The following is a 24286-nucleotide window of genomic DNA, read 5'->3' on the forward strand; positions in this document are numbered from 1 at the left end:
TGTTTTATTCCTTTCAGGGTCATTGTAACTGATAATAACAGTAATTCTGTGATACCTTGATACCATAACACTGCAATATTTTCTGAAACAGTTACTGCACCATGAAAGTCTCATACAAATTTATCATTTGGGGGAGACTTATACTGTTGGCCAGTCAAAACCAGTGAGTTAAAGACATCTTGGATTAATATAATAATCGAGAAAATAGTCTCTAGATTAATCAACAATGAAAATATGAATGAATATTACATCTTTTCACTTTTTTTTCCTTTTAACTTAATGCCTTGATGTTTTATTTATACTTTATTGTGTGTATCCTTTTGGAAAAATTGTTAAATTCAAAATAAGAAATTAAGTAAGAAAAGTAAGTCTGAAAGTAAGGGCTTTCTGAGTAAAAACAACCTCTCTGGAGTTATTCCCAGCAAAGAAAGGCCCATTCATGATGACTTTCAGATCAAAATATAGAGTAGTGTTAATGCAATCCCACTGGCCTTCCCCCTCCCCCGCAGAAATGCATTCCAAGGAAGCCAGTTAGTCTTCTTTGGAAGATTAAGGAAAGTCTTACGGTGTCTCTTTAACAGAGGGCAGAATGAACCATGGGACTGATTATCTGGTTTATAGGGGAGAGTTTAGTAAATGTTTTAACTACAACATAATACAAATTGTGATATTGATTTTGATCAGTCTGTACAGTAGAGTATTGTTAAGTGAATATCATTAGGCTGTACCTGTGATTAAATAGTATTCCTCTGGTCTAAGGCAGTACAAAAAATTCAAACCTCTCTTTAAATCCAGAAACTGGGGCGCTAAAGCTCTAATTTATGATGTCATGGAGTATAAAGTATGGAGCTGCTCCATAGACAATGAATAGGGAGTGATGTTAAAGATTAGGGGTCGACTGATATTGTTTTTTTCAGGGCTGATACCAATACCCATTATCAGTAGTTGATGAGACCAATAACCGATATTTGGAACCGATATGCATTTACAATAAAAATGAAAATCTTTCTGTCAAAATTTAGATTTTAACAAACGCCAACACAAAACTTTGTTGAAATGCATTTAGCAAACGTTTAATCAAAACTGAAACTTTCATCATCATATACATATACATTTTTTTTTTTACCAAAGTCAAGTTAAAATTTTAAATAACAAATCAATGGGGCAATGTTGGCTCAGTGGATACAGCCGGCGCCCCATGTAAAGAGGCTGTGTCCTTGCCGCAGTGGCTGCGGGTTCGATCCCAGCCTCAGCCCTTTGCCGCATGTCGTCCCCCCTCTCTCTCCCCCTTCACTCTTGTGCTGTCCTGTCAATTAAAGACAAAAATGCCCCAAAAAAATCTTTAAAAAATTAATTCATTAATTAATAACAAATGTCTAAATAAAAACAGCTCCCTGAGGTTTTACAATGCGGTTTTTAAAAGGTTCCTCCCATGCTAACTGTTTCGTTGCACTTTGTAATTCATTAATTTTATTGGCAATCATTACAATAAAACACATATACAGATAATCAGCAAAATGCCAAAAATCAGCTCCAGTAACCAGCTAGGCCGATAATCCTTATTATGGATGGCACTGAGAGCACCCAGGGGAATGTTCTTGGTATATTTGCTGCATTTTCTGTTTCACATCTGAGAACACTACAATAGAATAAAGCTCATATGGGCGTTTAAAAAAAAGTCCACAAAATCAGGCTGCCATTCATTGTCTATGGAGCAGCTCCAGACTTAATACTTCACAAGTTTCAGACTTACGTCTCTGGTTTCTGTGATAGTGAGTAGCTCATGCTCACAAATATTGATTGAACTTTCGTAAACCACGAAAAGCACTCATCAGAAGTGTTAGTTTAGGTGTCATTCAGCTTTAAGAGCTTTTTAAATACACTGCAGTAGTAATGTTTTCTTAAAATACAACTGACGGGCAACATCATCTGCCAGCTGTAGCTTTTAATTTAAATTTGTCAGGTAATCTGTTTCATTAAATGCTGTTTTATTTCACTAATCTTGCTTTTTGTATGCAGTGTAAGATTAAATGTCTAAATTATGGTTATGACAAAAATTATTTCTGATATACTGGTTTATTGTCATTTGTCAGATGTAATACCACTATACTATAATTTTAAAATAACTTTAAATTCACAGTGTGTACATAGGTATCTTTAAATCTTTGTGAACTATCGCCTGGTAGATGATATAAAGATGATGTACCACTCAGTTTATTTATATAAAGCTGCACACTCGTGGTCTTGTGGTATAAGTAAATAGTATTATCAGGTGATCTGCTGAGTAAAACTGAGAAACTTCTCAAATCTTAAACGTAGACTGAATAAAAAAAGCTATTCTGGGTTTTCGTCAGAGTGGTTATCAGGCTGCCTCATTAGACAAGCAACATATAGAGGTGAGCTGTTTACTCCAGTGCTTTTCATGTATATAGGAATTTTCTTTTTTACTTGCACACAGACACATACCATGGCATCGGTAGTACAGATTTATTAGCATTTCCATAGTTTTTATTATAAAACACAAACAAAAAAGCACCATACATACACGATTACAACAATTAACTGTACCCATGTATCTATAACAGAAATCATCTAAAAATCAGCTTTGTCACAATAAAAAGATAAATCAGAGCTTCGGTAAATTCAGGAAGCATTTGGACTGCAGAGATTCTTCATATGTAGTTAGAGTGTTACTCAACAACTCTTTATGTGGCTTCCCAATTAAACCTGCTATGTACTTAAAGGAACATTTTACTAATTTCTGAACTTATTCCATGTGTTACTTTAATGGTGTGTCCTTAAGTGGCCGTGGTGTAAATCAATGTTCTCTACAACTGTAGAAAATGGAAACAGCCTAGTTTACCAACAAATGCCACGCCTGGCTTATATTATCCAGCATCAGTTTACTGGGGACATACTACGGAGGCTTTGGATGTTATCATTTTTGTTTCTTTAACCTAACTAGATAACCCATGAACTATCGCTCTGATAACGATAAAGCCTCTGGGGGCAATGGCCATAATTTGGTAGATCCAGTGCAGCCAGCAGATATCCAGGCCAAGACCTCCTATTAGGTGTGCTGATTATTTTGTCAAATCTCGATGAACAGATTTCTGCATACAAGGGCAAATATAAAACTAAATTAACATCAGACGATAGCTAAGGGGTTTTGAGATTGCATTTCGGCAAATGCGGTCCGTCAATAGAAATAGAATGAATGTGTCAGAATAGCTGCTCAAACTAATCTCATCAAATTGGTTACAGATTTGTGGATTTCCATCCACATAGTTAGAGACAAAGTGTTCCTTTAAGACAGCATTTATCAGTCTCTTCTTTAAGGCTACTGAGCTGAACATTGCAGGTGTAAAGAGTCCGCACAGAGGTGTAGTTTATTCATCATGGCTAAGGTGCTGAGGTGTTAAGAGTAAGGCGTCTGTGAGCACCGATACCCCGGTTGTGGCTATACTTAGTTAAGGGTGAAGGGAAGGTATTGGTAGTGGATTAGAGTCCGTAGCCCAATTCTAAATCAACCTCCATTGATTACAAATGATCGGACGGCTGCAAATAAAGTATGAAAGATTTGCTTGGCTTTTAGGGGCCGATTTATTTCAACCTATGCTTTCAGAATTGTAGAAAGGCCTTAAAGTTAGATCAAACTTGGGGTTGATTTGGAATTGAGTACAGAATTATCGTTACTGTTTACAGACAGTAATGGGCAGGATTTTAGCACAGTCAGCGGCCCACGTTTCAGCTGCTGCCTTCAGGGTCATCGGGGTTGGACGGCAGAGCACAGACACCTACACCTTGATTTATCCAGCGCTGGTCTCCTCCTCTCCTCTGGCTCTCCTGTTGCTCTGTGTACTGGCTCAGCAGAGCTCCCACTTGCTCCTGGTCATTAAATGGACTGGGACGGAAATTGGCCCGTAACCAGGCTCGGTACTGGGAACAAGACAACAGACAAAAAAGTTAGATCAATAAATATCAACATCAAACACATTACAATATTACCTCGTGACTATACATTTTGCATATATGTAGTGGCTTTAACACGCAAATTCAATTTATTTTATCCCCATCTATAAAGCTACCCCCAACCATAATTTACATAGAGCTCTCTGAAATGTGGCTCCTTAAACAGACTGTCTTTAAACGGTGACTGCAGTGATATCAACATGATTAACCCCATTCATGAGGCTTATCCTGGTTATGATCATATTCAGGATATGGTGTTTACATGAGCACAGAGATATCTGGTTATTCATATAGCACATATACATCCCAGTTTTTTTTCAGAGTACTCCAGCAACCATATTCGGGTTTTTCATAAATGGAATATGCTGTTTACATGCTCAAACACATAAACAGGATACTGCAAAAACCCAATCATAAACAGGTGTTTCATGTCGATGTAAACACACTCATTGTGTCTAATTTAGAATATGTCTGCTATGTATTCTTTATATCTGAATGGAAAGAGTTTTTGTCTTTCTGTCTGTCTTCATGACAGTTTTCATGACAACCGTTCATCTAATTGACTTCACACTTGACGGGTGTTTTGCTGGGAACCCAAAGACGTGCAGTATCAAGTGTGAGTGGTTGAGATCTACAGGACATATTCACTGATATTATGCTACCATCATGGCTGTATTAAGAAAACCGGCTACTACTGCCAGAGGTACACACTGTGTAGTGTATTGAGAGGAGAGCTCTTTTAACTGTTGCACATCTAAAAGGCATGCTGGGTACAGCTTACTCTCTATCACTTGCTCCAGTACATCTAAGAATTGAAAAAGAGAGACTGGAGATGTTACATTGTAATAAACTCAAACATGTCAAACATCAGCATTTTAACTTTCAGAATTAAAATGTTGTTCCCTGAAATAGTCGGGCTCTGGGACTTCATTGAGGCCATAAATGTTTGTGTAAGCATTTGCACCCAAATGACACGTATACTCCACTAAGGGATGCAACTTTGTCACGGCAGGTGTTTTGCTCAGGACCCCAGGAAGCACAGTGTCCAGTGTGAAGTTGTTTGGATGAGCGGTTCTTGAGAAACCTGCAGGGAGCAAAACTGGGGGCCAAGCAATCGGCCCGTTCTGAACAGGCACATTTTGAAAGTGCACTGTACCAGCACGATTAAATCTTCGTTTGATTTTTTTAGGTCTATCTACCATGAAGTCACATATCCTTGCTTTCATAAGTTGTGAATTAACCTATTATTGCATCACATTGGATCTGAGTTGTTTTCTAAAGAAAGATCCAAAAATAAACTTTGAGTGCAAAGATGATTTCACAGACTGGACTGAGCCTTTCAACAATATAAATTGTACGTCATGGAATTATATTCCATGTTTTTATTTTCTTTTTAGCAGGGGTTGAACCTGAAAGTTGGGAGAAGAGAGCAGCACAAACTTGTCGTGTCCTTGCTCACACAGTCACCTGAAGCTAAGGATTTCCCAAGAACACCTCTTACACACAGAAAACCTCCTCTTTAAAAAGACTGAATTCATTGTGGTGTCTGTAAAATTAGACATTTATGGTGTTTATCAGTATATACTCAGTCCAAAAGCCTGATCACAGAACAAAATACTACAAATCTATTAACTGGCATGTGGAGCTACTCCATGCCAACTCCACCACATGTTCATCATGACATCTATTTTTGTTTTAAGGTGGTAAATAATTTAGATGTTCAGTTGTAAAGAACAAAAAAATTAGAGGGTTTGCCTTCATAACTGCCTCCAGGAAAGTGCCATTTTTTTTATGTATTGGTCTGTTGGCCAGATGACAGAAAAGTGTGAAGACCACTTGCAGCTGCTCATACAGCAGTAGACAGTATTGACTTTTTGAGATACTATAATAGTGTAATTTGTGCGTAAAGTTAGTTATTCATGAATATTATCTTGGTGTTAATTGTCACTACAGTGCAGACTGAGTTTGTATTACATGTTGCAGCCTTCATTTCTAAGAGAAATGTTCAGGTTTTGGCTAATTAACAGCAGATGGTCAAAAAAGCGAGGAATTGAGATTTCTTAAATGATGTCCAGGAATTTGCAGCAATACCTTGTTCTTTGCGCAATACAATGAAGTGAAAGTCACTCTGAACATATTATTTATCTTCCTAAAATTAGTATTCTCACTCTCAAACCAAAAACCAAGAGAGTACAGCCCTGACTCATAACATCAGTAAATGAATGACAGTACAGTAAAAAGATAAGACATCAATAAGCAGTCTGACATCAAGTACAAGATTCTGATAACTGTCATCTTAAAAAAATCAGATTAAAAGCTAAAAAGTGTGCTTAAGTGTGAATTTGTTCTGTTAGACCTCAAGCTATAACCTTTAAGTTTTTGACAAAGGGTGGATTTAAGACAGTTAAAGGCTCAGGTTTGTGGATGTGTTACTTCAGAATGAAGACATTTTATCACTTTTTTATTCTTTCAACACAGTGAAAACAAATATTTTATAAATACTATGCAATTTATTAAATGCAAGGGGCACTAATGAAGCTCTCCTTATGTGGAATTCTCTGGTCTTTTTGCCTAATATGAATAATTTTGGGAGCCTGTTTTCAATGCCCACTTTGGACTTTTATAATAAAAATTATTAATGTTTACTTTCACTAAATATGCATTTTCAGTTATAAGATGTGCGCTTAAGTGTATGCTGCTGACCCTGTCAAAATCAAAAGCATAATATGTTTTTCATAATTAAATAGAAATGTGCTTGAAATGTGTCTGTATGTAATTACTTGTTCCGTGTGCTACTTATCCACAAAACAAATATGTTTTTTTCCTCTCTTATGGGCTGTGCTTGGATTTCCTATGTCACCTAAATGCATCACAGCTCCTCAGTCCAGCTCTGTGGTAGTGCTAGCTTTCTGCCGGAGTCCAGATCTGCTAATTGGTTACAGCTTTGAGTGACAGTATTATCAACCAATCAGATTTTGATATGTAGCGACAGCCCGCCCCGGGGGTCCCGGTGTATCGCTGCGCGAGCCTTTGGTGTCGTCATCAGCTTTGAGCTTGACTTGGCGGGTTTTGACGTTAGCTAACGAGCTACCGACTTATTGATGGAGAAACACAATGGCCGCTGCATTTACAGCTGCTACCGACCTTGTTGTCGATGTACTTCAAGTTCCCTTTTCGAGAATATCGTTTGTAGATAAGAAAGAAATAATTACAAGAGGAAGACCTACACCTAAACCGGATGGACTTAGTGAGGCGAGCAAAGGTTTGTGCCGCATTTCACTCAGAGCAGCTGTGAAGCTATGAGTGGCTAACAGCTAGCGCTGAGCGGAACAAGCTATTTAGCTGACCATGTTTACTGTTTAACAGGGAGCATAAAAAATTGAAGACTGCATTTTTTTTTTCAAATCTGGGAGGATTGTCTGCCTTTTTTACACGTTCACCCAAACGACCCAAGTTACTGGGTGAATGTTGCCAGAGAGGGCTGCCAGAGTCTCTCAGGTGCGGTGGAAGTGTAACTCCTGGTTGGCGTGTACGTCCATGATAAAAGAGTTGAGCTGTTCAGTACATCCGTGACCACGCTGAGGTTTTTGACCGTGAAACGGTACACTGTGCATCAGGACACTTAACGCAGTAGAGACACTTTGAGTTTTTTCTTTTCGCCGTCTTTGGCATTTTGACTTTGCTGATGTGCTCTTTGGGATTCTGCAAAATAAGAGCTTGGATGTTCAGTTCAGTCTGGCCGGAGTTTCAGACGTTTGCCAGAGCGTTGAAGGTGAGCGGGGAAAACTTGGTGGCATCTTTGACAAGACAGTGGAGGCCGTGGGACAGCTAATCGCAGCCAGAGGAAGACCAGACCCTCCCAGATCATTACTGCTGGCCCTGACTGAAACCCCACGGTACGCGACTGCATTTACACTTTTATAGACAATATTGTTGTTGCCGTTGTTTGTGTTAAAAAATGTGTCTTCAAAGAGCCAACACAACACATTATAACCTGCCAAAAAGTGATTGCAGCTCCTATTGTGTCACAAAAAGGTTGTTTTTGCCTCAAAATGACTTGATTTCGTTCATAGAGATTATATTTGACAGATTATATCTCACCCAGTCCCTTGTGTAAATACCTTTAAAAGACCAATGCATCAAATAAAATGCAGTTTTCTACTTGGCAAAAAGTGATCGCAGCTGTTATTTTGTCACTGAAAGGTTGTTTCTGCCTCAAAATCGCTTTTTGACACCAGCACAGTCTTCATCATCATCCTCTCACAGCAGGTAGTAAGCACACCCAAACTTTGTAAAGTCCCGTCAGTTAAAAATAGTAAACCATTGTTCAAACCTCAGATAAGAGCTAGTTAACTGGATAAACAAGGTTCCATAAGGTTTCATTTTGATGTGCACAAGGTCGGCTCAGTGAAATGAACTTTGGCAAAGGTAAATAAAACGTCACAATAATGTCTTCAAATGTAACATCAATAAAAAGAAAATTTAGTTTAGTTGTTTGGATGACAAATTTGTTTTCCCATTCTCATTTGTTTTATAACTCCTTATTAAAACTACTGATTCCAATATTTTTCTGAGTAAATATTTAAATTAAAATACAACAATTTATTTCCTAATCACCAGAAACATGACTGAAAGTGACAGTAAAATCAGTTCTGTTAAAAACACATTGTTGCCTCATCTTTCCACCAAACAATAGAAAAGTATCAATATTGGTATCGATAAGGACTCGGATTGTTAAGGAGTCTCAGTAATGGTATCAATATCAATCAAATGTAACAGTCCCCATCCCTAGTCCTGCTACTGTGACGCTGTGGCAGCAGATGTTTTAACAGCTGCTTTAGTAACATTGTTGTCTTAAGGATTCCTCACGTTCTGAGGCCAGTGTGGGAAAAGCACAAATACAGAAATCCCATTTCCCCATAAATCCTCGAAATCAGTGCAAGGTCTACAAACAATTATCTCTTTTTTTCAAACATGTTATGTTGCAAGATGCTGACAGTAATGCTTGACACGTGATGAGCAAAACCAAGCTAATGCAATCCCAGCAACCCCCCTGCAGTTCCCCTTCTCTACTCAGTAGCTGGGTCAGTACTACTTTGAAGGAAAAGGCTCAAAGTAAAATGCAAGTTGACATTTCCCCACTCCCTACAGCATCCTACTTGAACAAATATTTTTCATACAAGCATAAATAATAATAAATAAAATGATCAAATCATATCCTGTGAGGTCGTGTGCATGTTTAACTGGCTTTGAAGCACCAACAACAGCACATAAGACACAGAAAATTTAAAGGGATACTAATATATCATAGAGCTAATGCTGGAAAAATGCCAGTAAGGAAAACATTACAAAATGTGTAGTTACCGTAAAACTTCAGTTAATAGCCCATGCTATTATTTACTTAAACCACTGAACTCAACAGGCTTATATTTGGGACAGGCGTCTATATGGACAAGCTTTTAATTCCTTTCACACAAAGCTGTTGCTCAGCAAAGATGGAAATACAATCAAATTGTTAAATCAAACCTCTTTTGCTGCATCTCTCTTGTTTACTATGCCTGTATTATTGTCTTCTTTGGTACTCGTGGTCTCAGTAAAATGAACTGCATGATTGAACTGAGAGAATCTTACTAAGCTAACTGTGTGTGTAGCATGTCCATATTGGCAAAAGTTTAAATATTTATATTTGTATGTGCGATGTAAGCAGATAACTAAGCTCCAGTGGGTAGCTAACAACCCGGTTTTATACACCCAAAGAATTTTTATAATTTAACTCCATGGCAACAAGACCGGGCCTCTACGTAAGACGGGCGCTTTCTTTTTGTGTAGCCAAACAGGGCTAGTAAAAGATACTGGGTATCTAATTGGGACTAGGCTTATATTTGAAGTTTGAATCCCTTTGACTTTAGGCTGCAGACTGTGAAAGGGGGGTGGATGTCTTCAGTAGGTATTATGTGTGTGCATTCATCATGTGTTCACCTCTGAGACTTGTGTTGTCTGGTACTCTTGCAGCTGCTGCTGGAATCCGTAGTTTGGGCCGACAAAGGAGCGGACAGCCTTGACTGCAGACAGACACTCCTCCCAGCTGTAGTGGGTTACAGTCATCAGGTAGGCCACCACCATGGTAGTGCTGCGGGACACACCTGCAAGGCTGCAGTAAAACAAAGCATGCAGCGTTGTCATTTTTTACAAAGCAACCGCATGTTTCCAACCTCAGTTCTGACTAGTAAAAGGCAAATAACAGAACACAAAGAGGGAAGTTTTTCTCAGTTTTTGATTGTATCCTTTGAGGCACAATACAAGCCTACAATTCAAAGTGAACATGACATGTTTTGACACCCCCACATGTAAAGAAGGAGGCATTACAGTCATAAAAACCTACCAGTGAACAAGACAGGATCCACCATTCAGGCGACACTCATGTATAAAGCTGATGCACTCTTTAAAATGCTGTAATCTGGAAGGGAAAAACAAAAATGAATAAAGTGTTAAATAGCGAGTCGTGGAATATAACTAAGTAAATTTACTCACGTACTGTACTTGGTATGAATTTGAGGTACTTGTACTTTACTTTGGTCTGTTCTTTTCATGCCACTTCATACTTACATTCCAGTAAATTCCAGAGAGAAATATTGTACTTCTAGTTTACTACATTTATCTGACAGCTTTTAGCTAATAGTTACTGAACAAATCAAGATTTATTCCATAAAAAGCATGTTAAAGTTTTTATAAAATGTTATGTTTTGTTAAATATTAAACTACCCAACAGTTTATACAAGGACCACTAACAATTAGTTGATTGACAGAAAAAGAATTATTTAAAAAAAAAATACATATATATATTTTAATTTTGATTTTTAACATTTTTGACAAACATTTAGGTAATTTTTTGAATTTCTTTTGAATAATTTTGAGTTTTGGGGTTGTTTTTTCTCTTTTTTCTGGATTGGGTATTTTTACTTTGAATACATTAAGTATATTTCCTGATAATACTTACTTTTATGCAAATACCAAATATTTTCAATGCAGGGCTTTTAACTGTAACAGTATTTTTACAGGGTGGTTTTTGCACTTTTAATTAAGAAAAGGGATCTGAATACCTCCTCCACCACTGTATATAGCACACGTTTCTGTGGTTTACAGTACAAACCAAAAAATAATGTTTTCATTACAAAATAACTTTAGTACTATTGCTCATTAAATTAGAAAACTAGCTTGTTTTGTTTTACAAAGGTATCAGGGTTATAAATCTAAAAACAGATTACAATGTAGGATATGAGAAAGGACACTTAGAACTGAAACTCCGGTGTCCAGGCCCTAACTGAGTTTCAAATAAGTTGCTGAAACTGTGATGACATGACACTGTTCTGATTTTGACAGCAGAAACTGCAGGTAACTCTCAATTACAGCGAAAATTCCCAGATTAGAACCAGTAGTTTTTATAGATTATTGTTTGATCGCAGTGAAGTTTTGATTTATCTTTCAACAACTCCAACTTGTCAGATGAGAGTAAAGGTCAGGTCTGCTCTAACAGAGAGTCTGTGGTAGACCAGAGCACAGACAGTAGGGACAGACAAGGGAAGTAACTGTCCCTTTTTTTGTCTATCTGCAAAGTTACATCAGGTCCCAGCAATCATTCAGTTTTGTGTCTACAAATGTTTGAATTGAACAAAAATACAGCAATTAACCCTCTGCCTTGAGGTGGGCCATTCATGTTGACATGTTGCTGCCCTCCAAAATTAAAGTTATTACTCATACTGAGGTTTCATCTGTCCAATTTGTGAGACCCTTCTCAAAACTGCAGCCAAGAAATATTAAGAGCACAGTACAAATTCTGGATCAACAGTAAGACAATACAGACACTCTCAGAAGCCAAAACATTTTGGCTCTTTAAACGATTTAGCCACTACAATAAGGGCTTTTAAGGCTTTATATTGCATTTTTTTATAGAACAGCTGAAGTGTTACAGGGACAGTTTGAGAGAGCGGGGATGACATGCAGCAAAGGACTTGGCCTGGATGGGCGCATATTCTATGCATGCGTTTAAATATTTCCTGATATAATTTTTATTGTCTGTAGTGCCTGGATTTAAATTTTTCCAAAAGCACTTTGCAGATTTTTGATCTCCATTTAAGCACAAAGAAAGAGAAACCAGTCATCTCTTTTTCACAAATTCTGTTGTGCCCCAAACTCCACAAATAAAGAAAAACAGCTTATTATTAAAGATTACATCCTCAGAATGCAAGTATTTTCTGAAAAAAAAAAATCCAAGCAGCACAATGTGGTGCAACCTCTCCTCAAATATCCTACTTGTTCACTGTCAGGAAACACTGATGGTGTTTTGCATAATCAAGAAGTGCATGGCTGATAGCAGCGTGTCCCGAGGAGCAGATGCTGGTTACTCAACAGCAGACAGAATAACAGACTGAGGCTAAAATAGATTGACTGCAACTTTTCTTTTTTCCTCCTTCCTGAGATCCAAACTCCTCTTCAAAAGATGTCTCCTCAGCACTTTGTTCTGTCGTCCTAGCACAGAGGCTTCCGGCCGTCTTGTTTGATATGCAGAAAATTACCTTGTGACAAGGATCTGAGGTTTAACCAGTTGAATTTAGAGAAGAATACTGACACAAATTATTGAGCTACTGTACATTCAAAATGCAAAAAGAGCTTGTGCAATTCTGTGGCTGGGTGATTTTTTTCTTTTCACATATTTTCATCTGAACGCATAAGAAGTAGTAGTAACAATAACAACAAAAAAGTACCACATGTGTGTCAACACCATGGTGTTCACACAGACACCTTGCACAAATGCACATCTCATTTTAGAAATGTTTGATGCAAATAAGTCAACACCTTCATGGTCAATGCACACTGTGCTTTAAAAGCATAGCAGCCTTGTCATGAGAGTGTTGAAAAAAAGGGGAATCCCTGGCCCTCGACAAACAGGTACAAGTGCATGTATTTAGAAAAAAGAGGTTATGCTTCACCAGTGAGATTCTCAGTGGAGTGCTAAACCCCAAATCCAGTGAGCTTATTCCAAAAGTAGCTCATCTCAAGTATTCAAGTCAAGGGGGAGTCAATTCTACAATAATAATTTTTCCTTTTATAGGTTGAGTGATGCAGCCCATTGAGCCGGTAACATGCACACCAAAGTATAGATACAAGAGCTCTAAGGAAGTTTCAGGTCTTCAAACCGCTACAGTTGCTCCAAAAAACACAGAGCCTTCATGACAAAGATGTTCCCTGCTGTGGAGGGGCCATCAGAGCTGACCACAGGGGCTCCCTGGCTAGTGGTGAGCTTGGTGGCGCGTCAGTTGGCCTCACCACTCCCTCCAGCCAGCCCAGTGATTGTGACAGAGGGGGTTTATTAAAGCACTGGGTGGTCGAGGCCAACAGCCAGATGTCACACTGAGGTTTCCTTCCTCTGCTGCCTGAGGGAGGGACACTTGATTGCGACAGTGGAGGTCAGACACCTCCAACCCAACCCAATCAGCAAGACCCAACCAAACGCTAAACCTCAGATCTCATTAAATTGAATTTTACCCAGTTTTGTTTTCTTTCTTTTTTTTTGCAAAGCAAACCAGAACAAAAGTTCCTTTTAAAACTCCACACAAATTCAATGACTGCTGAACTCAAAGTCACCCTTAGATTTGTGGGTACCAGCAGCATTCACTCTCCAAATGCAGGCCAAAACAACTTTTTTATTTTAGTCACATATTAACTTAACATTTAATTACAGTCTACCAGCAGCCCTATGCATTGTCATTTTGTTCTGATCATAGTGGATTAACCTTCGAATCAGGACATTTGAATTAATAATTCTGAACTGAGTAGATTGAATAGGATTGTTTTGTGTCCCATCTTTATCTGCTGTTTTTTCCCCTACTGCCTCCCCGTCTTTCTCCTTGTTTTTGTATGACCAGTTCCCTCATGGTATGGTCCTTGTCTCTGCAGACTCCACTGTTGATGTGGATGGTGTAGGGAGTACCAGTACACATGGTGTCAGCAAGGAGCTTCACAGGGATAATGTAACACATTAGGGATTCATGCAATTGCTTTAGATGTCCCACCTCTGTCTGACCAAACATTGGAGGGCACAAGTACAGCAACAACAACACAACCCCCACCAGGGGTAGCAAGACTGCGCTTTTTTGCATTGATGCTCAAAATGCAACCCTTGATTGATGCTTCTGTTTTGTGCCCTCAGCCCGTGTCAAGTATTTAATCCAGACTTACTGCAGCTAGTGTTGCATGAGGTCAAAGACTCTATGAAGATGTCAACAGAAAATGCAGTGACTAATGTGTTGTGTTAGCAAGCACTGCTAGGGTGGAGGTACAGCTTATGCATCTTTCAACATCGAGTCTGTCTCATCAACAATGACACACTGAACACACAATGTTTCTGTCTCTCTATCACACATACACACACAGAAAATAAAAGCTATTGTTAGTGCTCAGTCTCTAGGAACATAGCATAATTATTTTAATACTGCAGGGTCTACTTGACTTAAATATCCCAAAGTCATGAGCTGAACCGATAAAGTCTTTAAATTTCACTGGTCACTCGTCTTCTAATGCACTGCTTAAATTCAGGCACTCCTTGTATAAATTAAACAAGCCAGAGGTAAATATCCAAAAACTATCAACAGGAATCATGTGAATAAAGAAAGAAATTAATTATTTTTCTATACTGTTAAAAGTCATTGTATAATCTTTGCAACGGATTGCGTTGGGCCGTCACACCCTGGGGCCGCAATCTGGAGGGTAAAAAAGTGTTGAAATGATGGTGCATGACTCATCGGCACTTTAGAAATTCACATGGACAAAATGAGGTATTAACACTATTAGTATATTAAACTATATGTGTCTCTCTCTGTGTGTGTGTGTGTGTGTGTGTGTGTGTGTGTGTGTGTGTCTACTCACAGGTTCTGGCTGGAAGCATCAGCTGCATGAATACAAAGGTACGTCATGTCCTGTAAGAAGATGCATAAAAATCTATAAACTTCACCTTTAATAATAATATGCATCGATATATGAGTTGAAGAATATATGTCATGCTTGTCATATCTGGGTGTTAATCTTATTGATGACTAAAATTGTTGCCCAGTGGCCTCATCACAAAAAACTATCCTAACTGCTTGTCCTATGTTAACTTAAGTTTCAAAGATAAGAAAAATCCTATCTTCTTATTCCAGAAGCAAGTGCTTAACTCATGGCTGTGTCCTATCTGCTCTCAGACCTCTTCCCAGACCTCTTTATCTAATCTTGACTTAAGAAATCCTAACTGTAACTGTTGACTGATCAGTCATCCTGTAAGGGCTTTCTCTTTATTAACATTGCACCTGAAACTGCCTGTGTCTTTGATTTGAATGTACCGGTGGACTGGAAGCGTCCCTTGGCAAAAAAAAAACAAGCAAAGTGCATTCGTGGTCTGTATGACTTTTGGCAGCGCCCCAAGCCTGCTTGTCAGCCTTTCCAGAGCCAGGCATAGCAAGTCAATTACATTTAAAATGAGTCATCGTGGCAGTCAACATATACCCATTAATACATGATTGGGCTCAATTTACAGTTCCAGTAGCCTTTCAGTCTTTGTATTTCAGTGTTAATGTTATTCCCAATCCATAATGTCATTGCAGTCCAGACCTAGAAAAAGTGCTGCTGCCATTTTTGGCAGTAATTTGAAATTAGAAGACAGGGTGTATGCCATCCTAATTTAAGACTCCTTCTGCCTCTGTATCAGCTAAAGTCCCATCCTAAGATAGGATAGCACTTTTGCCTTGGTGCATTTAGGACACATGTTTCTACAGTATCAACAATACCAAATGACATTCTCAAAATTAGCCTATCAACATTATCAATAGACTTAAAAGAGCAAACATTAATAAGTTTTATTAAAAAGTGCCTACTCTGCTGTGGGTTATTTGTTACTTAAACTTCACAGCATTGGCAATGAAAGTAAACAAATCTGTCTATGCAATATTAAATTCTACAAGTCTATTTTATTCTAAGATCGCACCTTTTTTGGATTTGCAATCTATAGCCTAACTAGTTAGGGAGACTCATGACTAGGCACGACCATTGAAGTTTAGAAAATTTAGAGGAGTGGCCAAAGACATATGAAGCACATTTTTAGATGGGGGGGGAAAAACCTGTTAAACCTTTTTTTATGATTTCGGTCTTTAGGCGACACCTTTTTATAATTGAAGAATGTAAGAATTAATTTAGACAACAATTGTAAATAAAATAAATGAAAATGTTATAAAATAACCATTAGAATTTATATTTATCTTTTGTCACTGTATGTACCACTCTGTATGTAACTGTAGAGAACATAGTTGATTGTTGAGTCTAATTCCCAACTACCAACACAAAGCACTGGGATTTGACGACCTGGGAATGAGACTCAACAGTTAACTCTCGAGAGTTACACACAGCACCTTGAACTCACTGTTCAAGACGAGCATAAGCAACTGACTGAATACGTGAATTTGTCTGACACCTGGATGTGACATTCTGAACATTTTATGGGTTTTGCTAAGACACACTGGGCAACAAGGCCCTCTGTTGTAAATAATTTCCCACTGCTACAAACATCAGTCTCTGAACAGTGTTAAATAACAGAATAACTGTCCCTGAATTTAATATCTCACACTATAATCATTGCCTTGTAATAACAACAAATTAGAGTGGCTAGAAAAACTTTTCATGGTTTCCTTATTAAATCCTGTCCATAAACACACACACACACACACACACACCACTCAGCTTTCAAACTGTCCATTTCAGCCGCTAAACTCTCCTGCTCCAACCATAACTCATCACCACCCCCAGCTGGCTGACAGGACACATCACACTATAACATGCACAGTCATACCAAAATCTCCATGTAAAACTTTCACAGGAAGTAGTTTGACCCAGCCAACCTGGATTTTCCACGAACCTCAAACACAGGTTTAGCATTGTTGTACACTGACAGGATGTGGGTGATGCCATTCTTAGACAGGCTTTCTTTGTTTTCTGCATCTGGGGAAAAGAGAGGGAGAGAGAAAAAAATATATATATACATATATATATCACCAGTGTCATGTCAGTGATTTTCACACCTCTGAGCAGTTGTATTGTAAGCAGCTGCAGAGGCCAGTCAGTTGGCTGTTTGCTGTCCTGCAGCATGGTTTGGTACAGTTAGGCCTGTGGTCACTTGTTCCTGTCACTTGAACTAATTTTAGCCATTATGCTTGTGCCATCATGTGGAGCCATCATCGCTGCAGCTAAAGTTAGAAAGCTGCAACTGCCACATTAACTGGCAAGAGGTTGTTTCAGGCCAGGGAGTGACACACTAAACACTGTTGACTTATTTCATGTGAAGGAACGCCCTCTAACTTAATTGTCTTTTGTCAACAAGGGGTTTGCGTCTCTTCCCTCTGAAATCTATGTTTAACACTAGAACTACTCTCAGCTACAAAATCAAAACCTTATGTAACGCTGTATAAGGCCCAGCGCTTAATTTGAAAACCATTCACAAAAATACGAGCAAAATGTAAAGTCTTTAGCCAACTTTTTAATGTGCAGCAGTAAAATGTCTATAAAACAAAGCAATATTTTAACAATAGGCTACTAATGATAAAGTGTTGGGATGTATATCATAATGTATCAATCCCCCCACCCCCCCACCACTGATTCCCACATGCGTTCATGGCCTATGGTCTTTGGTACTGAAAGCCTGACCTGACCGGCTCATACTGTATGTATCGAGTTTACAGACATTAAATTAAATACCATCAAATCGGTCTTACCTCTTATATTTCCAAGATAGAGCCCATCGACAACCTGTGAAGCAGCATTCACAGACATGTTGCATTCAGGTTAGATATTCATTACAGTCCAGCTCCAGAATCTTTACTTGAAAAGGAGCAAATGTCCCAGGTTGAGCCAGATTGGATTTAAGGCTTAGGGCTTAAGAACCAGCAAATCATTCCCTGCAGCCATACAAGGCCTGAGGCAACGATGCATGATTATCAGGATGAAGTGATGAGTGGCAAGCAGCCACTGGGTGTTGCTGTACTGTGGTACTAGTACCATGAAGCGCCAGGTTTCTGAATAGAATTAAGGGTTAAAATCCTATATAAATTCATATCGTTCACCTCAGGTGTATATAGAATTTTTCAGGGTTATGTCATGTTATGCTATTTTGTGTTTCCATTATTTCCAATTAGTTTCACCTGTCATTCTGTTGTCTGGCTCATGTGTTACCCTCCCATAGGTTCCTGCTACTTTAAGTTAGGCCACAGCCTTTTTGTCTGGTTTTTAAGCCCTGATCAAAACTTACAATGGTCAAAACACATTGACTCTTTCAATGATTTAGCACTACAATAAAGGCTTTTAATATTTCCTTCCTCGTTTAAGCCTAGTCCCAATTAAACACCCAGTCCCTTTTACTAGCTGGGTGTGGCTACACATTTTGACAAATAAAGGCCTTTCTCAATTAGAGGCCCAGATACCATGCAGTTCATTTTTATAGAAGTTCTGTGGCTGTATAAATCTGAGTTGTTGGCTACCTGCTGGAGTTAACATTAGTTAGCTGCTTAGATCATGACCACATCACATATGTTTAAACTTTTGTCAGTACTACTCACAATGTTAGTTTGGTAAGATTCAGTCATTTAGTTCTTTTTTCTGACAACATGAGCTCCAAAGAATAAGTAATACCAGCATAGTAAACAAGAAAGATGCAAAAACAAACAAACAGAGAGATTAGTATATGTAGATGCCTATTTTAAAAAGCAAAGGAAAAATGCCCAGCAAACTATATTCATAATTATATATCTAAATTTATTTTACAGAATTATTATAATTTAAGGATTTTTTCAGGTCATTACTGGCTTTGTATTTTTTGTTTTGTTTTTTGTTTTAACTTCTCTTTTTTAAGCAGATTTTCAGGTATTTTTTTTTGGTATTTTTCATAAATTTCTTGCTTGGTCATTTCTTCTTTTGTTACTTGTTATCTTCCCATGTTTTGCGTTAAAAATAATTAAAAGCCCATCCTATATAGAAACCTGTTCCAAATACAAGCCTGTTGAGTTCAATAGTTTAAGCAAATGACAGCCCCAGCTATTAACTGAGGTTTTAAGGTATTTCTTATTTTTATTCAACACAATGGCATTGGACACTGGTATCTGTATCATTTAAAAAAGCAAGTTCAGGTGTTGAAATCGGTATTAGGAAGGAAAAAATGTATTGGAGCAGCTCTACTTTGGTTTTGGAGTCGGTCTCTTAAAGATAACCCTTTAATCATTTTCATGTAATATAATACCATACCATCATATTAATACATCATAAATCTAGAAAAGAAATACAACAAAAGAACTCATGTAATCGGAGATCAAAGCAGATGCAGCCCAGCTCTTGGTTTTAGCTGTTAACACATTATTGAAATATTCATCCGCTGCAGAGAGTGCACTTTGGTGTGCACTGTCAATCATATGATTGTGGACAAAGCAGAACATGTCACGTGACTGATTTAATCGATTGAATGACTTCAGTTGGGGAAGCGTGTACATACCAGCTGCACTTTGTAGAGTTTTACCATAAAACGGCTACTTATAACAACGACATTACATTGAAGTATGCAACAATGTCAAAGCCTACCTTATTCATTCCATTGCCCATGATGACTCTGGTCCAGTCTGCGATGAGCTAACACTGTAATATCTAGATCTGCTGTGATATCTAAACATGGACTTTGAATCCAAAACGCGAGGCGGAATTGATTGGCTTCAAACTCACAACACAGTGGACAATCTTCGCTTTAGTCTCTATGTTTGACTCCTATTCAACAACATTATTAAAGTCCACTACCGTGCCTAAAACAGTAGTGTTATTAAATCCGCCTTGACCTCGTCTCCGCTCCAATACAGTTCCGTCATGCTGCATCGTCTTCCGGATTGTTTTGACGTGAAACAACTGCAGCTGCGGGTTCATCCGGTGTGTGACATCACAGCATGTGGCCGCTGCAGCTCACACATGAGCTTCGCTGTCATACATGCGAATAGACCGTAGACAAACAGTCTGGGATTTAGACGTGTGCAGATTATGAGGAAACCATAAATCCAAAAGATGACGTAGCTGCTTTGCAACACCCACTTGGAGACAGGGAGAAGATGACGTAGTTCAGCCGTAAAATGGGCAGAGACGGAATCCCTCCTATAATCCCTTTCTGCCCTATTCAGGCTTTCATCTGCATCAAGAATATTACTCCCTGACATTGATGTAAATTTCAAGGGGGGGGGCACGTCCCCCTCATTATTTAGAATAGATGCATTTGCACTATAAATTGATAAAGAAAGTGAACAAATCAGTGCATAAAATTTCACCTAAATGCAGGAAATTAAGACTTTGATGTTCAAAATTTTCTGGCAGAGGACCCCAGACAACCCCATTTCATATGTATTCCCCCCAGTGTTCACAGAGCACACGCCCTTCCTTCTAGTGTCAATAACAGGAAATAAAGCTGTTACTAACCTTCAACTCTTTGCATGTACAGAGGGCGTAGGTGTTTGGGCATTTGGTTTTATAATTAAATATGCATAAATGTGTATAAAGGCATTACTTGCATTTAAATCAATTGAGCAAATATAATGTTATATTGAAATTGGTTGTTGCATTTTCTATAATGATAGCATAAGCGCCAACCTAGTTTTAGGGATCACTTTCAGATAACTACATGGTAGGTTGTATTGTCCCATGCCAGCTATTTAAAGGCTATTCTTACAAATACTTTTGTGACCAGGTCAGAGTTGCCCACAAAATGACCCACCAGTAAAAACACTCTGCCGCTTAAACTATTCAAAATCACACTGTTAATTACTTGCTAATGCAGCTTATATTTATTGTTAACTGGCACATAATAGAAGTGGTGTGGATGAGGTCTCCTCCTTCCTAATTTTAATATGAAAGTTATTTAATGTAAAGCATTATGAACACAGGAGTCAAAGACAATTAAAACAGACATTTATCAGTTTAACCATTTTTATTCTCATTTCTATAATACACAATGACCTTAAGAGGAAGTGGTCTTCCAAAATGCACAGACTGAGGTAATGTGGACAATGGATAAATACAGAAATATAGGTATTCTTGTATCTTTGAGTTGGTCTGCTTTTATCTTCAAGTATGTGTCATGGTCCTCTGGGTTCTTTACTTTTTCCATTGCTTGTTCTCGTAGTCCCATTTGGCCGAGAAGCCCTCCACTGGGTTAATTCTCATGTCCAACATCCTCTGCAGCTCCTTCTCTTTGTATTCGGCTTCAAATGTGTGCGGGACGGGTCCGTACACTGCAGAGAGACGCATGCTTAATTAGACTGCAAGCAAATGAGTGTAGTAAAGATGATAATTGCATTCCTCTTTTTGAATTCATTGTATTGGAAAAGAGGCATCGCTGCATTAAATCTTAAACAGATTTATAGTCAAATCATTGCCAATCTTGCCATTTCACTTTTATGAATACATACCATACTTTCTCTGCCAGAGCACAACCAGGCCAGTGAAGCCAATAAAGAAAAGCATCCCTCCAACCACAGACTTCCACTCTGATGTTCCATGGTTCATCTCAGCAAAGCTCTGTTTGAAGCTGATGCGGTACACTGAGCATTGGAAAAACAAAATCTCAATAATTACAACTGTATTAGATGGAAAAAATACTTTACCACTAACACATTACTACATTCATTAATGCAACGTTTGCTGATAACAAATCAGTCTGACCAATACTTGTGAACATAGAAACATCTCAAAAAAGCAGAGTGCAGTGCAGTAAAGTCCTACATGCAATCTTCTCCTCATTGGAGAGAGCAGCCCAGGAGCCCTTCTCCTTCTCCTTTAGGGACGCCTGCTCTGGACTCAGGTTCTGCACATAGCAGATATCCGGGAGGGGATTCTCCCGCCTGTCAAAGTAGGCAGGGAGAGTGTAATCCTCTACCTTGGCAACACCTGCAGAGGATGACACAGCATGCCTTAATAAGTTTCACTCACACAGAATTCCTTAATTCACATCAACAGTATATGAAATGTTGTGTATTTCAAGACTAAAATATTTTGTTTCTTTTCTGTAAGTCTATACTGTCAACTACTGAAAGAGTAATCACTGTGTTGGCTGCTGTGTGCGTCACACTGTTGTGTTCTTTGTCATCTGAGTCTTGCTCCATGTGATCTGCAGGATTCCTATAGTCCTGATGAAAGCTGCTCTTTTAGTCTAGCTATGAATCTTGTTAGAATACCTGCTGAAATGTATATAAAATTTTAAAAAAGTCAACAAAACCCCACTTAGGTTAAAATACTATATAACCTAAAGCCACCCTGAAAGTTAGGTATGAATGGTTTCATTCATCAATACATTTTTACAAAAAAAAGCAAACACAAAGTTTGTTCAGATTTGGTTGAAGATGGGCAAACCCATTAAATCAGCTTTCAGCAATCCCTGGCACATTACTTCCTGTTGCTGACCCAATACTTAATTCATGCATATTTAATATGTCACTTGATATTTCCTCATATATTAAAGAATACATGCCATTGCTTGCATAGATGCCTGGAGCTGTCACTTGCTAACTGTAAAATAAAAAGTCACTTCCTGTAGTCTATCTGTAATACTAGATCCAGTGCCACTGACTGAAAGTGCTTGTGCTTGTGGGGATTGACACAAGAAACTACGCTGATACAAACACTTAAATTGGCTGTGCAATGGCACCCTCAAGTGAATTTCTAGTGGTAAGAAAACATGCTTACAGAGTAGCAATTCTTTGATTTAACTTAAGCAGGTGCCAAACATAGCAATGGTGTAGTGGTGAGATAAAGCAGGTCATATACTCAGGCCAGATTCACAGGACACAGGATGTCAATGGGTTGTTGGGACTTTGGTCAGAACAAAAAGTAATGTTTAACAGGTTCTCACTAACACTTAATACTTTGAGGAGAAAAACATTAATTGAATTCTAACCCCGCTTTAAGAAAACCTGCTTTTGCTTTATTCGAGAATACATGATTTATATGTTAAGATTTTGCATTCTAAGATAGAAGAACCAAATGGACCTCTGAAAGATCACTGAGAATTTATCTTTGATTTTAAAATGCATGTTTTTTTTTTTGCTCCCAGACTGCTTCGTAATCATCTATATAAAAATCTTGAAAGAATAAACATTAATGATGTGAGGCACAATCCCTATCTATTAAACCCCCCTCCCTGCCAAAAATAGATACTACAGATACTCCATATAAATTCAGGTCACACTCACCATGTCCTCCACGTACACAGACAGATGTGGAAATGGCACGTTTGCCCACAAGGCGAAGCGCTCTGGTGGCCAACATTCTGTGGAAAAGGTCATATGAAGGATATAAGTAAACTTCTATGGCACACTTAAATACATTCAAGCATGTCTGTATGTAATTGATATGTCTGTACACCTTTATTATAATTCATGTGATATGTAAACATACGTTTTCTTAATGTTACCATAAAAAGGTCATGTTTGTTTAGGGGAAATACAAATGACAAAGACTTAATAGTGAATTTATAGACTGCACATCACGATTGGATCAATAGAGAACCATTATTAGATACTACATTTAAGAAAACAGTGATCAGCATTTGACAGTCGTTTGATATACTTGCATTCAAACTAAATCACGCTAATTTAGTTGCTATGTTAAAAAAAATCAAGAATTGTTTATATATATGTGCGTTGAGTTATGTTGCTGTTGTTGATGGTGTGTGTCTACCGTTAGCTACTCCGCAAAGCTAAGCTAATGTTAGCTACAAACACAAGGTCACACCGCCCGGGAAAAATAATCACAGAAAGAGCCGGTTTTTTGGTTCAATTCTGTACAATTAAATAAAGTCCTATTTACTAGGACAGCGTGTGTATGAGCACACCGCAGACCACTGAAACGTTTAACTACTGTCTGCGCAACACACTTGCCTCCACAAATCTGATGCTACAAGCTAACGACAGCTAACCGGTAAGTTAGCCCGTCCTAGCTCCGGTCCGCTCTCACAAAGTCACTTGTACACAGTCGATTATTTCGGCTAAAATCGCCAATTCACTTAGGTCCACTAGGGCACTTTGGATAAGCACGACTTCACAATGTGTCTGAGTGTTATAGCGTTTGTAATTTCTAAGTGTGTAGGGCGATGATGTTGATAAAAAATACGACCTACTGTCTCTTCCTTGCTCCCGTCTGCTGATGCTCTGAAAGGAAGTAGATTGTACCCGGAAAGACGTAAGACACGTTATAGTGATCTAGCTTTACGTCACTTCCA

The 24286-nt window shown here is 38.3% G+C and overlaps 2 protein-coding genes across 3 annotated transcripts; both read right to left on the reverse strand.

Annotated features, from left to right (window-relative positions):
- Window positions 1-2468: 2468 nt before the first annotated feature.
- dusp22a (dual specificity phosphatase 22a) lies at window positions 2469-20032 on the reverse strand. Its single transcript, XM_042501861.1, has 7 exons — window positions 19618-20032; window positions 17766-17799; window positions 16913-16995; window positions 14896-14945; window positions 10355-10429; window positions 9952-10123; window positions 2469-3939 (listed from the first exon to the last, which is right to left on the reverse strand). The coding sequence occupies exons 1-7, from the start codon at window positions 19636-19638 to the stop codon at window positions 3748-3750; spliced, it is 627 nt and encodes a 208-aa protein (XP_042357795.1). The 5' UTR covers window positions 19639-20032; the 3' UTR covers window positions 2469-3747.
- A 951-nt stretch (window positions 20033-20983) lies between these two features.
- LOC121942612 lies at window positions 20984-24225 on the reverse strand. 2 transcript variants are annotated; one of them, XM_042485870.1, is made up of 5 exons: window positions 24185-24225; window positions 23259-23335; window positions 21793-21957; window positions 21480-21611; window positions 20984-21302 (listed from the first exon to the last, which is right to left on the reverse strand). In XM_042485870.1, the coding sequence occupies exons 2-5, from the start codon at window positions 23332-23334 to the stop codon at window positions 21166-21168; spliced, it is 510 nt and encodes a 169-aa protein (XP_042341804.1). In that variant the 5' UTR covers window position 23335; window positions 24185-24225; the 3' UTR covers window positions 20984-21165. The 2 variants fall into 2 exon arrangements, with proteins under 2 accessions (XP_042341804.1, XP_042341813.1); XM_042485879.1 differs by having other exon boundaries at window positions 24181-24217.
- Between the last annotated feature and the right edge of the window lie 61 nt (window positions 24226-24286).

The sequence above is a fragment of the Plectropomus leopardus genome, chromosome 1, assembly GCF_008729295.1.
Source record: "Plectropomus leopardus isolate mb chromosome 1, YSFRI_Pleo_2.0, whole genome shotgun sequence".
Taxonomy (NCBI): Eukaryota; Metazoa; Chordata; class Actinopteri; order Perciformes; family Serranidae; genus Plectropomus; species Plectropomus leopardus.